Source organism: Ambystoma mexicanum, chromosome 8 (genome assembly GCF_040938575.1).
Source record: "Ambystoma mexicanum isolate Mex_15411 chromosome 8, UKY_AmexF1_1, whole genome shotgun sequence".
In the NCBI taxonomy this organism is placed as follows: domain Eukaryota; kingdom Metazoa; phylum Chordata; class Amphibia; order Caudata; family Ambystomatidae; genus Ambystoma; species Ambystoma mexicanum.
This window is the reverse complement of record NC_090929.1, coordinates 213,091,377-213,108,577: the sequence shown is the minus strand read 5'-3', so window position 1 is coordinate 213,108,577 and position 17,201 is coordinate 213,091,377. Positions and strand designations below refer to the sequence as shown.

At 48.2% G+C, this 17,201-nt stretch overlaps 1 protein-coding gene across 2 annotated transcripts in view; it reads right to left on the bottom strand.

Annotated features, from left to right (window-relative positions):
* Positions 1-16,940, bottom strand: part of VAV2 (vav guanine nucleotide exchange factor 2) — a 1,354,235-nt gene extending 1,337,295 nt beyond the window's left edge. The window contains exon 1 of one of the 2 annotated variants that reach the window (XM_069609623.1): positions 14,288-16,940. In XM_069609623.1, coding sequence (XP_069465724.1) covers positions 14,288-14,491 — 204 coding nt within the window. In that variant the 5' untranslated portion in view covers positions 14,492-16,940. The remainder of the gene's footprint in view (positions 1-14,287) is intronic. The other variant, XM_069609624.1, reaches the window with a different exon arrangement.
* Between the last annotated feature and the right edge of the window lie 261 nt (positions 16,941-17,201).

Sequence of the window (17,201 nt, the reverse complement as noted above, 5' to 3'; positions counted from 1 at the left end):
CTGGCTTTCCTGAACCTTAAACAGAGGCTTTCTATGTAAGTAGAACTAAGCCCTGGAAAACCAAAGGGTGGGGGAAGACTGCTTTCCTTGAATCCTTTTCTTTCATAGTGGGTGGGGCTAAACTGTGTAGATCCTTAGCCTATGTAACCAAAAATATTTAATTTAATTAATTCCCCATGTAGCGGAACACTACAGGGAGAATTGTGTTAAAATCCAAAATTAACAAAACTCACTTGCCAGTGTGCACGGAAAACTACAGCCTATAATTTAATTGGGTAGTCCTTGCTGTCCAGCTGACCCCTACTTCTTTAAGGAGAAGGGGTGTCTTTGTTCTTAAATTGGTCCAACCTTTTTATCCAGCTTCCCCAACACAGGCCTTTCAGCAAGAGGGGTGGGGGGGGTTTGAAATCCCAAATTCCCCAAAGCATTCAAATTTTCTGTCTGACTTCCCAACCTAGACCAAAACAAGGGGGGTTGGGGGGAGTCTGACAAACCAAGCAATAAATCACCCTGTGTTTGTTTTAAACCAAATGTGTGGGGAAATTATATAATTGATCAGTCTAATTATTTTGTGAAGTGAAATTGCCATAAAGTGTACAATTGTGATTGTGTTCTTTTAAACTCACTTTTGTGATTTATTCATTCTGAGAGAAGTTAATATTGTCGTGCCACAGATAAAGTGCTGTTTTTGATATTTTGGTGCTAATTTCTATTACTGTTAATTTAAATAAATACCAATATATTTCCCGTACACTGTCCTGTTACTTGGCTCATTGTTAGCTCACGGGAGAGGGATATTAGGGGCATGATATGTGTCTGAGATAGGGCTAAAAAAATAAAAAAAAGAATATGTTCAATAGTTTGTTGCATAACCACTCGCGTGGGGAGGAAAGGAACTCCCTGTGTTGAGGGGGGGGGCTTCTCAATAAACCGTTACAGGACTAGCAGGACCATTGGCAGTCGATGAGTGGGCAAATAGCCAAACACCAACTACAAGTTGTGCCCCCCTCCTCATATGCCATTTCTCCCCACCTGTATTCTAATGCAATAGTTTTGGCTAATAGGTGGCGTAAACCCAAACTAGAAAACATGGGTGGGGTGTCTCGGACATAGTAATGGGAAGTGACTTCACAGGAAGTTAATATCTTTAGTGAAATACGCAGATTACTTCAAATTTTCTTTCCCAATTGACGAAAGTGCACAGTACAAAGAAGCATTTGCCACGAGAACAGATTCTCCTAGAACATATTGCCTGTGTTTCTTGGGTCTTTCAATTGTTTTTTTGACACCGTTTTGTTGTGTCCTCTTTGTGCGCCCTGATGCCTTCGGGCTGCAGAGCGTAACAAATAAATAAACCAACATTACTGGCTACTTATAAAAGGTGTGCACTTTTTATGTCTAAATATCTCTAACAAAACATGCCCTGTATAGCAGAACGTCCATATGAGACACTTTGAAACTTTATGATAAGCGATGTGTATGGTTTTGCGGATAAGTGGCTGGCCTCAAAGGTTCCCTACCTGGTTTCGATTCCCTGCCACAGCACTGTTTACCTTCAAGAGGGCGCAGGGTTGTAGTTATTTTAATTCCTCGATACATACCAGGGTAACAGCGCCCACCCTCTGAAAATAGTGTCCGGACGCCGCCCACCCGTGTATTTCCTCGACTTGTACCCCGCATATAGGTGCGTCATTTATGTGACTTGGAGGGCAGACTCGGATTAGTTCTATGTCAAAATAGCAACGGTCAACACGTCTTGCCGGAGCCGCGCTGCGTCGTGTTCCGGCCCATTTCCTGTGCTGTGTAAACCCCTCCTCTTTTTTCGTTGCACATCTGTTTATGGCGGTTAGTGCAATTTGTCAGAATTCGATCATCAATAAAGGACAGAGCTAGTTTTTGTTTTGTGAGTGCAACTGACTGAACTCGCTCAGCTTACTGGGTCCTTCACGAACTAGCTTCACTGTGGATTTAGTGCCCCGAAACAGCTCTGCCGATATGCACCACTCAGCGTCCCGTCAGCGTCCCCTGGAGGTGCCTCTGGACCCCCGCAGTAAGCCACCTCAGTATCATATACATATGGCACCCTTTATAGCCCGCTCCCTGATCCAAAGTTGCCTCCTTGTGTTGCGTGTAGTACGGGGATCCTAGGATGAAAACGGCTTAAACTCGTTACTTTGAACCAGCTCTTCAGACGCAGCGCCTACTATGGGGGGCTTGCTGGGCCAACATAAGCAAATTTGCAGGGGTCTGCAACCTGCAGCTTCCCAGATGTTTTGTGCTACCATGATGCTTCACCACTGGCTGTGCTGACTCGGCCTATGGACAGTGTAGTCCGAAGCCTTTGGAAAAGACAAAGGGTTGCGTATGGCATGAGTCGCACTGATCGATATAATAGAGAGGTCTGCACGTGGAAGAACCGAGGCAACACGCAGCACATGCACGCATTTCATCCCAGAACCCTTCTATCCGGCACTGTCACCCCAACAGCCCCCAACTCAGCAAATGAAGCACACTGCACCATTTAATTCCAGCCCATCTCCCGCCACTTGCGCACCGCTGCCCACCTGGTAGTCAGGACATGCTGCCGTGTAGGTGATACGATGGTCGTTAGCAAGGAGCAAATCAGATATGGGACAGAGACTAATGCGACAAAAAGGGTGGTGTTCCGTAATTACTGGACACCTGTTAAATGGCACACCTGGTGTTCGGTGTGTCTGATCTTTGTTGGAGTTTTCACTTGTGCCCAGAACTCTGGCGTATCTCTTTTGGGAACGTATTAAATTAATTTTTTGGGGGGCATTTATGATCGTTTAGATCTGGTTGGGTGTCCCGAATAGCACCACCCCCGGGTTCTGCCATTTAAAACCATCCAATAAAAGCAAAAAGATGTTTCAAATCCACATATACTATTTAGAGGTTTCACAATTGCCAAAAACCAAACATTAAGGGGTTAAAAGAGGAGGATACACCCCCCAAAATAGATGAGTGGGTTGTTATGATATGATGGGTTATTTATAACGAGCTTAATACCTAGAGGTTTCTAAGTGCGGACTGGGGATCGAACCTGTGGTGCTCTGTGTCGTCTTGCTGCCAAGGCAAGCATGTTGCACCTGAGCTATCCTCCCGAGACGTTGATATGTCCTTACTCTCAAAGTTCAGACTAACGCATTCTAACTGTTGCAAAAGCTGAGAACGTCATGATCAAATCTAGAAAAAGGGACAACCATCAGATATTAGAAGTGTGACCCATTCAAAGTCATCAAAGTGAACTTCTTCCTAGAGGACCTCTATGAAGCATCTGATGGTTGTCCCTTTGTCTTGTGTTTCCCATCCCTTAAATAGTTCTGCAGTTACTTCTAGTGAAGGCAATTTATTGTGTGTTTATGGGGGGGTGAAGGGTTTATTTATATGGGGAACCCATTCGGAATATTAGGATGAACAGGTTACTCATTTCATGAACACCAATATTTCTACATTTTTGCAAAAAAAAAAAGTGTTGATTTATTTGCGGCACTTGCTATTGTGCAAACCTAGCTCCCAGAGCCAGCTCAGCACTTTACAGACAACAGTTCATGTAGTAGGAGCTTCTACAAATTATGGGTGCTGCCGAGCGAGCAGTATATAGTGTGTGAAGTCCGGTAGGGAACAAATCACAGAAACCAGGAATTGACGGGCCGGGTGGAGGACTGGGGACGGTTACCACACAACATGTTCATCTGGACAGCCTGGCGTCTATCTGAGAGAGAGGAGGTAAACCAATTCAGGACAGTGGCAGAGAATCCCATTGTTTCATTGAGGAGGGAGAGGAAGATGCAATGGTCGATTGGGTCCATTCAGCCGAGAGGTCAAGAGGACGAGGAGGCCCGAGTTGCCCGTACCCATGATTTAGTGATCATCATCCACCACCTGGATGGTGGCTGGCTACTTTTGAGGCAGAACTCTGACTGATGGTGTTGGAAGAGATGTATTTGTTGAATTCTGGCGAGTAGTTATGCAGAAGCTGCTTTTTCCAAAATGTTGCTGATAAATGAGACGTTAATAATGAGCCAGTAGTTGGCCAGGTCGTCTGGGTCTAGGGTCGATTTTTCAAAAGAAGTCGTATGAGACTAGTCTTGAAGGTGTTCGGGAATGACCCTTCAATGAGGGAGGCAATAACGACACTGAGGAGTATGTTGAGAGCTGGGATCATCAATTGTATATTGATGTAGGCTGGAATGATATCAGCAGAGTAGGAAGCAGGTTTGAGAGAGGCAAGCATGTTTAAGAGGTCTGGGGAGAAAGGAAAGAATTCAGTTTAAATGGGCACATTGTGTTTTTGGGTGCACAGGGGCTATTGCTTGGGGAGATTGATTTGATGATCTGTCTAATTTAGTCTATATTTCGAATCAAAAAGTTGTTGATTCCATCATATTTTTCCGGAAGGCGATGGCACCTCTGTGTCAGAGGAGGGTTTGGTACAATGCTTTACTACTTTGAAGAGGCAGCTGCAACGCTGGTGAAGAAGTAAACAGTGTTAGCCTTAGTGACCGGAATCCTACGGTTGGCATGGAGAAATTGGAGATGGGTAACAAAGAGCAAATTCATTCCCCTTGGAAACTCCCTGAAACATGTTTAAGTCTAAATATGGCCGACTACCATGAAGCTGAATGGATTCTCTCAGCTTTAGCATTGACCGACATCTCAAGTCAAGCCTTTCATGCCTGCCACAAGTTTCACCACAATCGCCAAGCATTGGTCTTCTCCCACATGGATGGAGCCAACACCATACTGACAGAAGTCGCAAATGCCACCTCAGCACCCTCTGAGGCAAGTCCTGCATTCTGCAGCACTCCTTGTCACAGGACTAAGAAAATTAGACCACATCACTCACCTTCTCAAGGAGCTGATCTGGCTAGCCCTTCTAGCATTCGCCATGTTCGAGATAGCTTGCATCACCTATGAAGCTGTCCCATCCAAAACACAACTAACTCACTAAGTAACTAACCACCTCTGAAAGCTGATGCCCCACCAGAAGCCATGACATCATCAGACTGGAAACCAAGAACTGCAAGAAGCGGAAAATAGCAAACCAGCCTTTTCTTGCTACAGAACCTGAAATGGATTATCAACGTAGATAAGACGAGCCTCCCCATCCCCATCTTACACTTCAGAAAGGACCAGAAGACCCTACTCTTCACGGAACATCTCACCAATCTTTGATCACTCCACTCAAACCCTACTTTTTCTCTTACGGAGCTCTACTCTTTTCTGCACCATCCTCTACCGCTGCTACTCCTGGAACCCCGGGTGCATCCCCTTCATCAGGGATCTGCAACATTTGGCTCTCCAGATGTTTTGGACTACAACCCCCATCATCCCTAACCAGCAAAGTCAATAGCCAGAAATCATGGGAATTATAGTGTGAAACACCTGGAGAGCCAAGGTAGGTTTCAGACCCTGCCCTATGTACAGCATTCTATTGCTTCCCAGCTATGTTCAAACTTTTATAAATTGCATACATTCATTGCTTTCGCGAGATGGAAGTCCAGTTCTGTTATTTCGCTGCATTGTTGGCCTTGCACTCCTGGGTTTCTCCATTATAAATCCAGGACTGCAAGTCCCAGAATGCAAAGAAAAAGAGAACAAGACTGGACTGCAATCTTCCAAATAGAATGGCGTATGTGCACAACCTGCACAGCAGCTCACCCTACATGTCTTCCAGCCGTTTCACATTTGCCACGAAGCAACCAATGATCCAGTTTGTCAACCTCTGGCACTCCTGGATTCTGGGGTTGAGCTCACCTTGGTCGCCAACATTGGGGATGAGCCTCTTTGCATTGTTTTGACTGTGGCTCTCTTCAGCCACAACCTGTGGCACGACACTCCCAAGCCCCTGTCCCCATAACCAGGAAAATCCATGCTCACAGTATTGAGATCCTTGCAATCACATTAATGGACCTGCATTGGCTGCTTCTTGGAGATAGAATGGTTTTTAAATGGTTGTGCATTGTACATAAAAGAATGCACTTGAAATCCCTGTCTTATTTGACTGATACATTGAAGGTCTCTGGGGGAATCAAGAGTCTCCCATAGCAACAATTCTCTTGGTTTCCAGGTGTAGATGTTTAGGCGCACCTGCACCTTGAAAATATCCTTCTGGGGTGTGCCAGTTACTGGAATTCTTTGCCGAGGTACATACAAAAAGAAAAAAAAATGTCCTTGTACCAGAGGTTTAGAAAAGATCTCAAAATGTGGTTATGGAATACTGCTTCTTGGACTGATTGTCAATCTTGGCTTTTTTCTCCATGGTCTGGTTTTATTTTTTTAATTCTAAATTATATATTTTATTGTAATTGTATTTCGCTTGTTATTATAAATGTATGTTGTACAGCGATCTGATGCTTTTGCCTAGTAGGCACTTAAGGGGAATTATTAATAACTAAAGCCATCCCCTCCCGTCATGGTCTACATGTGTCGTTTCTTACACAGTGGGCTTCATGACGAGTTTGCCGGTCCGGATACAACGGTACCGGTAAGCTTGCCAGTACCGTTGTATCCAGACCGGCAAACTCCGAGTTGTGCTCGCGGGTGCCTTTCATTCGGCCAGGTCTGACCTGGCGGAATTAAAGGCACCCGCAAGCACAGCAAGCCTGTAGCACCGGCACTGTAATGAACCATGCCGGTGCTACAGGCATCCCCATTCCCATTGAGCCCTATGGGGCTCAAATGGGAATGGGAATCACCCGATTCCGGCACCCGAGAAAGAGCAATTACTGTGTCCGGCGGGGCCGGAATACTCCGGTAATTGCCCATTCGGGGGTGCCGGATATTCGGAAGTTTGGCGGCAGCCTGCCGGTTTTACCAGCAAGGCTACCGCCTAACTCCTAATGAGGCCCAATAGATCATCTCTCAGGTGACTCAAAGGTGTAGCATGTTACAGGCCAGAGGTCTGCAACCTACTGCTCTCCAGGTGTCTGGGACAATGGCGTCCATGATTCCCCTTCATTGGCTGGCGAGGGCTGACGGGATTTGTAGTCCAAAACATCTGCCGAGCCAAAGATCGCAAATCCCAGATATAGGCCCTTGAAGGGAAATTATTAAAATGTAAACCTCCAGGGCCCATGCTATTCCAAAATATACAAATGCCTCCGAATGTAATCAATTGCAGCAAAATCTGCCGATGTCAGCAAAAAGGGCATGTTGCAGACACGCCGCACACTGTGCAGTGGACATACATCTAAACTTGACAAACGTATCTTTAAAGATACATGTTAAAATAGCAACATGTTCCAATTGCCATACTTCTATAAGAAATATATTTTTCACACGTGCCAGAACATAGCCATTTGAAATAACAAGGCCCTCATTTAGAATTTGGTGTTATTTCCTGTGCTAATAACACCAAAATCAAGTACTGTTACCAGATGCGGAAATTGGGAAGGATCTGAACGATTTAGGGCCATGCAGCCCTTCAGTTATTCCCCATTTGGAGCCCCCACTGGTCTCAGTGGGGATTGCATATTACTGCAGGCAGTAATGGCGTTTTGCTGAAGAAATTTCCTCCGCATAAATAGGTGGTTAATACGAGTTTCAAAGTGAAACTCTGTATTTGGGCTAGTGCCACTTTTTTTTACCACACCACTGAACTCAAAAGGAGGCCTGGAAACAGTGCAAGAGATGCTGCGATGGGAAAGTAACATTTGCTACCTGCACTCTTGTTAAAGGATTTTTTTAAATTAATTGGACCTGCAGAACAATAACAAAAAACAGAACCTGAAACACAACGTCTGAAACAGTCCCACAAATGAAACAACCAGGATAACAAGTCTGCTCTCTTCGTAAGGCCCTGCAACTACCGCACTTTTTTTCTTCTCCCTCCCACACCGAACTGCGAGCAAGTCCGTTGTACAGTTGCGAGACGCCAAGCCACTCACGCATGGCCACTCTGTGTCGCATTTGTACGGTACACCAAGGTATTGCAGGATTAGACTCCCAGCTCTGGCGAGTTGTGAGCGCAACTTGTGCTCCCGACCAGTTCCTGGCAGAAGAGCCCGGATGCTCACCTGCACGCAAGCAGGATAGGTGATGAGCAAACGTCACGTCCAGCTGAAACAAAGGGCCCGCCTCCATGTAATAGCGGGAGAACCTACAACGGGCAGAAATCAGCTGCACACATAACTGTTGCATCCACACACCCCACGACACTTACTCTCTCTACTGACCTGGACTCGGTCCCTGAGGGCGTTCAACCTACCAGCCTTTGAGGTCATACCAATGATATATAGAGCGTTATATAAATGCCAAATAACATAACATAACATACTCATATATTCTATATCAGGGTTGTCCAACTCCAGGCTATTCACCATATCGGACTTTCAGGATACCCTCATTAATATTCAGGAGATGCATGTGCAATGATTCTAAATGTACGCATTTTTTTTCTTCAGGAATATTGGTGGTATGTCGCGAAAACCTGTCAGGATTCCAGCCCTCGAGTCTGGATTTGGACAGCCCTGTTCTATACATGTCTGCTATATTCCTGTGCCAGGCCATGCCATCCCACATACTGAGCTCTAGGGTGCCCATATGCATGTATTTGCCCCCCTGTCAAACCATCCCTTTAGGCGTGGACAGAGGTCATGCACTGCCTTATAACCGACCTTGTCCACCAGCATCGTGGCTCATTTTCCCTCGAACGTGTCTAGCGTTCCAGCTTCCCACCGCAGAAACTCCATTTCAGTCCACGCAATGCTAAGTGAGCAACTGACGTAGTAAGCAAGCACCTGAAAATGGGAGGGTCCGCAGGTACTCAGATTCATGTATGGGTGTTACATGTGTGTTGGGTCACAGTAACTAACATCCACACAGTGAAGATATTTAAAATTAAAAAAATAAAATCCTTATTGTAGTGCAAACAGGCAACGGAGCACAAACTTTAACGTCTCCCCGTTCCCTGCTGCAACTCACACCAAACCAGCGCAATGACACCAACCAATTATCACAGAGTTGGATTGCCCAACTGAATGATGCAGACTCAAGGTACGCATGTGGAGGAAAGCAGGCGCCCAACTCCCACCAAACCAGCGCAATGCCACCAACCCATTATCACAGAGTTGGATTGCCCAACTGAATGATGCAGTCTCACGGTAGGCATGTCGGGGAAAGCAGGCGCCCAACTCACACCAAACCAACGCAAGGACACCAACCCATTATCACAGAGTTGGATTGCCCAACTGAATGATGCAGACTCAAGGTAGGCATGTGGTGGAAAGCAGGCGCCCAACTCCCATCAAACCAGCGCAATGCCACCAACCCATTATCACAGAGTTAGATTGCCCTACTGAGTGACACAGACTCATGGTACAGGCGCCCAACTCGCACCAAACCAGCGCAATGACACCAACCCATTATCACAGAGTTGGATTGCCCAACTGAATGATGCAGTCTCACGGTAGGCATGTCGGGGAAAGCAGGCGCCCAACTCACACCAAACCAACGCAAGGACACCAACCCATTATCACAGAGTTGGATTGCCCAACTGAATGATGCAGACTCAAGGTAGGCATGTGGTGGAAAGCAGGCGCCCAACTCCCATCAAACCAGCGCAATGCCACCAACCCATTATCACAGAGTTAGATTGCCCTACTGAGTGACACAGACTCATGGTACAGGCGCCCAACTCGCACCAAACCAGCGCAATGACACCAACCCATTATCACAGAGTTGGATTGTTCTACTGAATGATGCAGACTCACGGTAGGAATGTCGGCGAAAGCAGGCGCCCAACTCACACCAAACCAGAGCAATGACACCAACCCATTATCACAGAGTTGGATTGCATGTGGAGGAAAGCAGGTGCCCAACTCCCACCAAACCAGCGCAATGACACCAACCCATTATCACAGAGTTGGATTGCCCAACTGAATGATGCAGACTCAAGGTACGCATGTGGAGGAAAGCAGGCGCCCAACTCCCACCAAACCAGCGCAATGACACCAACCCATTAACACAGAGTTGGATTGCATGTGGAGGAAAGCAGGCGCCCAACTCCCACCAAACCAGCGCAATGACACCAACCCATTATCACAGAGTTGGATTGCCCAACTGAATGATGCAGACTCAAGGTACGCATGTGGAGGAAAGCAGGCGCCCAACTCCCACCAAACCAGCGCAATGACACCAACCCATTATCACAGAGTTGGATTGCCCAACTGAATGATGCAGACTCAAGGTACGGATGTGGAGGAAAGCAGGCGCCCAACTCACACCAAACCAGCGCAATGCCACCAACCCATTATCACAGAGTTGGATTGCCCAACTGAATGATGCAGACTCAAGGTACGCATGTGGAGGAAAGCAGGCGCCCAACTCACACCAAACCAACGCAATGCCACCAACCCATTATCACAGAGTTGGATTGTTCTACTGAATGATGCAGACTCACGGTAGGCATGTCGGCGAAAGCAGGCGCCCAACTCACACCAAACCAGCGCAATGACACCAACCCATTATCACAGAGTTAGATTTCCCAACTGAATGAAATACGCAGTCCAAAGTTCATAAAATCGTGCTATTCCAATTTCGCCCAGGCACAGCAGAAGCAGATGGACACTGCTCTGCTATTTATCATAAGAAGACAGTAACTGTTGGACTAGAAATAAAAACATGTGACAAAGGACAGGTAAACCTGTATAGAATGTGCCTGAGAACACGTTAACTCCCTAGGTTGCATTCCAGATGTTTTTGACTACAACTCCCATCAGCACCAGCCAGCAGTTAGTGGTAAAGTATCATGGGAACCGAAGTTCAAATGATCTGGAGAGCGGCAAAATGAATAAGGCATTTATACATTGATTACTTATCAATTACGAATGTTTGCAGGGTGTGTGTGAGCTACATGTGTGTGGCAAAGTTCCCCAGAACAATGGTGAGCTATGCCAGGAGAAGAAAGGCCACGATCTGTGTAAGCTCTCTTTACTTTCTGTGACAGGAGGCCTGCAGAACCACAGATACACGGCAAGGGCTGTGGGCGAGGCAGGTGGTGTGGAAGGCAGAGCAGTTCTCCGGCAAAGTTGGTCTTGCCAAACCCCTTGGGTTAGACTAGCCGAGCAGTCCCCAAAATCCGCTCCCGAGCCAGGACTCTGGAGCTCTCACTCAGAAGAGACTGAGGCTTTGCATCTTGTGTCCAAGTACTCATAATAAGCATGCATGTTGGCCAATGGACATACTTTGTTTGTTAGGGGGAGTATTGTGACAATTGAAAAAGAGCAGAGAGCCTAATTTGCAATACTTAATCAGAAGCGTTTCATGTGGCGTTAAGCCCCCGTTAACTTGGGCTACCGAGCCGTTAGCCCCCGATATAGCAAAGCGGTAACCGGGGGTGCAAGAAGAAAAAAATGTTACGCGACGCCTCGGGACTGAAAATACTGTCTAATGATGACCACCATGGAAAGGGAAGCCCCTCTTTCCCTTTCCATAATGGCCGTCGGGAGCAGAGCAGAAGGTGCGGCAGCGAGTACCGCTGCAGCCGAAATAAAGTAAGTCGGGAGGAGGGAAATAAAAAAACACACTAATAAGGGGACGGAGGGTAGGGGGAAGAAGGCAGTGGGGGAGCTAGCCGTCAGGTGAGTTGGAATGCAGGCTTTCACCGGCGGTTCAAGGCTGTGATCCTAACCACCCGATTGGCTGGCTCCACCCCGCCAGGGTGCCAATGCTGAAACCCTATCACAGACATATTTTAAATGTGAAATGTGGTGATTTGGGCTGGGGCTTTGTGCCTCAGCTCCCACCCACATATCCACCCTCCGCGAACAAAGGGATGCAGACCCCCTGAGTAACTTTTTCCCCATTTCCAGCCCTGGGGGCGGCAGAAGCCAGGGTCTATGAAGGAGGGCATGGGACCGAAGAGAGGGGCTTCTGAACCACAGAAACGTTTGTTGAAGCCAGAGAGAGGGCCCACACACCAGAGATGCTTGGGCGAGGCAAAAGAAATAGAGGAAGGACTCGTGGAAAAACAATGGGTGAACGACAGGAACGCTGATGAGCAACAAACATAAGAAACCTAAGTGAGAGAGCTCCAGTCACCAATAGAGGACGAGAATCAATTGACTGGCTGAAATCTGGAAGACGGAAACCAATCGCAAAAGGTACAGAAGTAGCACTGAAATACTAAACTCTGAGGCACACAAAGCCGAGCACAAGAAGGGAAATAGTTGAAACACTGCATTCTGTGAGCCAGAGGCCAATCACGGAGTGCTATGGAAATAAGAGAAGAAACACTGAGCTGCAAATGGTGCTGCAGACAGAAAGAACAGTACAGGAAGTGACGTAACGGACACGCTGAGAAATAGTATCTACTCCTAGAGCTTTACAGAAACAACAGAAGGAACATTGAAATATGTTGCTCAGAGTAACAGAGAAAGAGTCCAATACGGGACTGAACCACTGGAGGCATTGTGCAATAGCAGACAGAGATGAACACAAACAGCAACGGAAACAAGAGAAGCCATTGATAGAACGCACCCTGGGGGAGAGCCAAGTGCAAAAGGAAATCTGCATAACTGTTGCATCATGGGAAACCGAGCTCAATCCCATAGCCACAGGACCAGGAAAGAGAAAACCTACAGTCTGAGAGACTAAGCTGAGACGCGGGGAGCCATCCCAAGAGGGTGGTGGCCTCGTGGGAGATGAAGGCAGAGGTTGAAGTGTACAGAAAGAAGTAGTGGCACTATGTTCCCTGCTGGCCTTCCCACGCTTCCTCCCATGCACAATCCAATCCCCCCAAACACTCCAGCTATTTAAGGGAATGCTCAGTGCAGTGAAGTGCAAGTTTCAACTTCTTCCTTCACCTTTATTCTAAAACGAAACCATTCCGGAACGGTTTCTTTTTAAAATAAAAGTATAGGAACAGAGAAACTTTAGAGGAGCACCACTCCCGCCCACTTCCACCACTGGATGAGGGAGGACCAGAAAGTCTGAAGGCAAAGACCAGGTGCGGACGGTCCTATAGGGAACTCTGGAAATTTCCCGGCAGGCCTCTGCTTTCTGGGCCTCCTTTGTGTGGTAACCTATTTTATTTACATAGAATCAGGGATGGGCTTGCTGAAAATTTTTAATATGGGCAGGATGCCATTTCACAAAAATGCCAGGGGTAGTGGAAGTGACATCACACAACCCTTGACCTCTGATGACATCACAGGAAGTGAGGTCATTTGACCCCCCACACCAAAGTGACATCACAGGAAGTGATGAAACACAGCATCGCATAGCATTGCTTCTAAGTACACTACGAAAAATATGATTATGATATCACTCTAAAGTGATACATTTATACAATAATGGATCACCATATGTATCATTAATATCAGCGTGTATATGCCCCCATTACCAAATGACTGTGAATGCAAGCAGACTTCCATGGCCAAATGATAATGATGTGTTATTATATAGCACTTACGCTTCATATAGAACAAATATACATACAATATTACCCAACCTGTGTTGGTACTCATTTATCAACCTCAGCAGGATGAAAGGCTGAGTAGACCTTGCCTGGAGTCGAGCCTACAAACTGCAGATCACACTCACATTGCAGCTGTGAGCACTCAATCCACTGAGCTATCTTAATGGCTATAGCTATCAGAAAACCAGCAACTCCTAAAGCAAAGAGCCACATTCTGCTGGCACAGCCAAGGAGCCTCAATTTAACTTAAAAAAAGAAAAGAATAAAAAGTTTTTTTGCTAGGGGTAGCAGGGGCGACTACAGGGGTCGCAAGTGCGACCCTTGGTGACCCCGAAATGATGTCCCTGGATATGGGGCCACTTTTCAAATGATTTTCACTGCCTCTTTTGGTTCCCAGTCCACCCCTGGCAAAGGCTGGAGGGCAATACAAAGAAACAGCTAAGAGAGATGGGGGGGTTGGTGTGGAGAGTGTCACAAAGCCAGAAAGGAACTGGAACACACTGACCCAATCCTGATAATTTATTTTTCCAACAAATCTTTGCAACTTCACTTGGTTTTTGTGCGTTCTTTAGGAAAAATAAAGGCGGGGGGATCTATACAAAGGCTCTTATTTCTATTAAACCAGTCAATGAAATTAACCAGAAACATATTTGTAAGTAAAATAGACACAGGTCAAAAGCGAAATTACAGTCCATATTTAAAAGATGAACAATCAAACACCATTTTATAGGACACTTTAAGTTTGTAAAGGTATAGCAATGTGCATGACCTGTGCCTCAGAACAGCCCGCAGAGAGCATTGGGACTGAGGCCTTCCCCTCCCCCATCATGAGCCCATGCTCACCTGGGACATCTGCGGCCGGAAGTTGATGTCTTTCAGCTCTATAGATCCGGGGGAAAGGTTGTGGAGCAGCTGGCAGAGGAGTACCCCATCCCTCAGGGCCTGGGCCAAGTCAAAGACCACTGCCGAGGGCCACACCACTCGGTGGTCGGGAGGCAAAACCTTGCAGTCGATGAGCCAGCGTCCACATTGCCGCCATTCCTCCATGGTGGCGGCTGAGAGACGGCACAGTTCCACCACGTGGCAACCAACCACTAGACTGTGCCGGAAGAACCCACTGAGGCCCTGCTACTCCCACCTCTATCCTACTCACTGGAGTTCCCCCTGATCCGTTTGGAGCCGCCACGAAGATCTAGGCCACTCTTACAAATGGAAAGAGACTGGTCTGCCCAAGTTTACCAATGTCACCACTAAAGACAATACCACTAGCGTGAAGCAGCCCCCAGAAGCCTACCTCTCGCTCCCCCCACTTGGAAGAAATGTTACTGTACCAAACCCTTCCCACTACAAACACATAAAATGAAACCCTCTAAAGGGGGGTTCTTGTGCACAAGGGTCCTCCCTAACCCCAAAAAATTCAAGCCAGCATGTGTTGCCCCCCTCTCAGGAATGAAAGCATAAATGCTCGCAACATGCAAGGCAGACCACCTTTAAAATCCTCCCCCACTAAACCTTACCTCTTATGAAGCTGATCTCAATAATGGAGTACTTATGTCGTTCTAAGGACACCCACAGAGCGATCCCGTCCCACGTGCACCTGTGAGGCAGTCCTACCACTCCTGGTCCTATGCCACAGCACACTCCCGGGATGCTCCTTCTATGAGGCAGACACCCAAAGAGCTTGCTCCTACCCAGTGACCCTTCACCACCCAGGAGCCAGACACCCAAAGAGCTTGCTCCTACCCAGTGGCACTGCACCACCCAGGAGCCAGACACCCAAAGAGCTTGGTCCTACCCAGTGACACTGCACCACCCAGGAGCCAGACACCCAAAGAGCTTGCTCCTACCCAGTGACACTGCACCACCCAGGAGCCAGACACCCAAAGAGCTTGGTCCTACCCAGTGACACTGCACCACCCAGGAGCCAGACACCCAAAGAGCTTAGTCCTACCCAGTGACACTGCACCACCCAGGAGCCAGACACCCAAAGAGCTTGGGCCTACCCAGCGACCCTGCACCACCCAGGAGCCAGACAACCAAAGAGCTTGGTCCTACCTAGTGACCGTGAACCCCCCAGGGATATCTCACTTTCCTCACAGGTGGCAACCAAGGGCTTGCTCCATCCCTCCCTCACTCACTCTTTGGACCCGTTGCACCGCTTCTCTCGTGGCTCCATAATGGGAAAAAAGATACTCCAAATTCCTCAGTGGGTTAAAGGACCTGGATAAATTCCAGATTCCTGCTTAACTGAAGGTCAGGGGTCGATGGTTTCAGGTAATCCAGGGGGTTAGATGCTGGAGGGACTAAGACACCTACCTAGAGGGGTACCCTCTAGAGTCTGACAAAGTCAATGATCCGGTGGGCACATGCCACGCTGGCTGACCCAAGTGATTGTATTGTGCGGACCTCTCTGGGATCCCCAAAAAACTGTTAGGTGGCCCAAGTTGCTCAGTGCTCACGCAGTGGCCTAGCCATTCGGTGAAGAGCCTTCCTGGGATAATGGGCTCGTGCAGTCAAGGTTTCAGGGTCACTTGTTCCTGCAGCCAGGCCTTTAGGGTGCCTTCCTCCTGCCGTTAAGCCATGAGGGTCACTTGTTACAGTAACACTGAATTGCAAGGTTAATGGGTCGCACTTGATCCTGCAGTGTGGGTTTGCGGGTCATTTGTACCTGCATTCAAGGTTTGAGGGTCACTTGTTCCTGCAATCAATCAAGGCTTCAGGGTGACTTGTTCCTGCAATCAATCAAGGCTTGAGGGTTACTTGTTCCTGCACTCAAGGAATGAGAGTAACTTGTGCCTGCAGTCATTGAAGTATTCAAGGAGACTTGTTCCTGCAGTCAAGGTTTGAGGGTCACTTGTTCCTGCAGTGTGGGTTTCAGAGTCGTTTGTTCCTGCACTGAAGGATTGAGGGTCGCTTGTTCCTGAAGTCAAGCCTTGGGGGCGACTTGGTCCTGCAGTCAATCAAGGCTAGAGGGTGACTTGTTCCTGAGTCACTCGTGCCTGCAGCCAGAGGTGATGGGCCATGCAGTCAGGGGAGGTCGCGGGGTCTCCAGCACAGTGCAGAAAAAATGCTCGAATTCACCCAAAACAAGGAGCTGTCAAAGGGCTGGGAGCATAAAGGGATGGAGCTCCTGCTAAAACTCGGGCAACGGAGGAAAAGCCCCGGGTGCTGCTGCTGGATCCGGTACCGCCTGCCCCACTGCACAGACACCCAACCGGAGGGGCCTGCCAGCTTCGGGGCGTCCCGTGCGAGATCCAACAAAAGAGGCAGTGTGCGGAGCTGCGAGCGCAGAACGGGAGCCGATCCGGGTGTTGCGGGGCGCTGCTCTCCTCCCGCGGGTCCTCTTCCTCTCCCCGCGCCTGGCCAGCTCACTTCCAACCTGGCGCCTGCTCGGTCTTGGAGCCGGGAGCAGCAACGGCAACGCTCGGGCAAGGGGGCACGTTCGCTTCCCGGGCTGGAGCAAGTGAGCGCGCGCCAGAGGCAGGGGCGCGCGCGGGGGTGGGCGTGGCATCCGATGGGAAGGAAGCAGGAGTCAGGACTGGGCTGCTGATGCGGGAGGGAGGCTGCCCCTCGCGTCAAGCTTCTGGGTGCCGGGGCTGGACGCTGCTTCCTGCGGCTGTTGGCCCGGGACTTTCTTGGGTGCTACTTTTGGCTGCTGGTGCGGCACTTGGTTGTCTGCTCCCTCACAGTCTTGGTGCTAGATGATCTCGCAACCTGCTGCTAGGCGTTGCTGCTAGATGCGTCCGATTTCAGATCT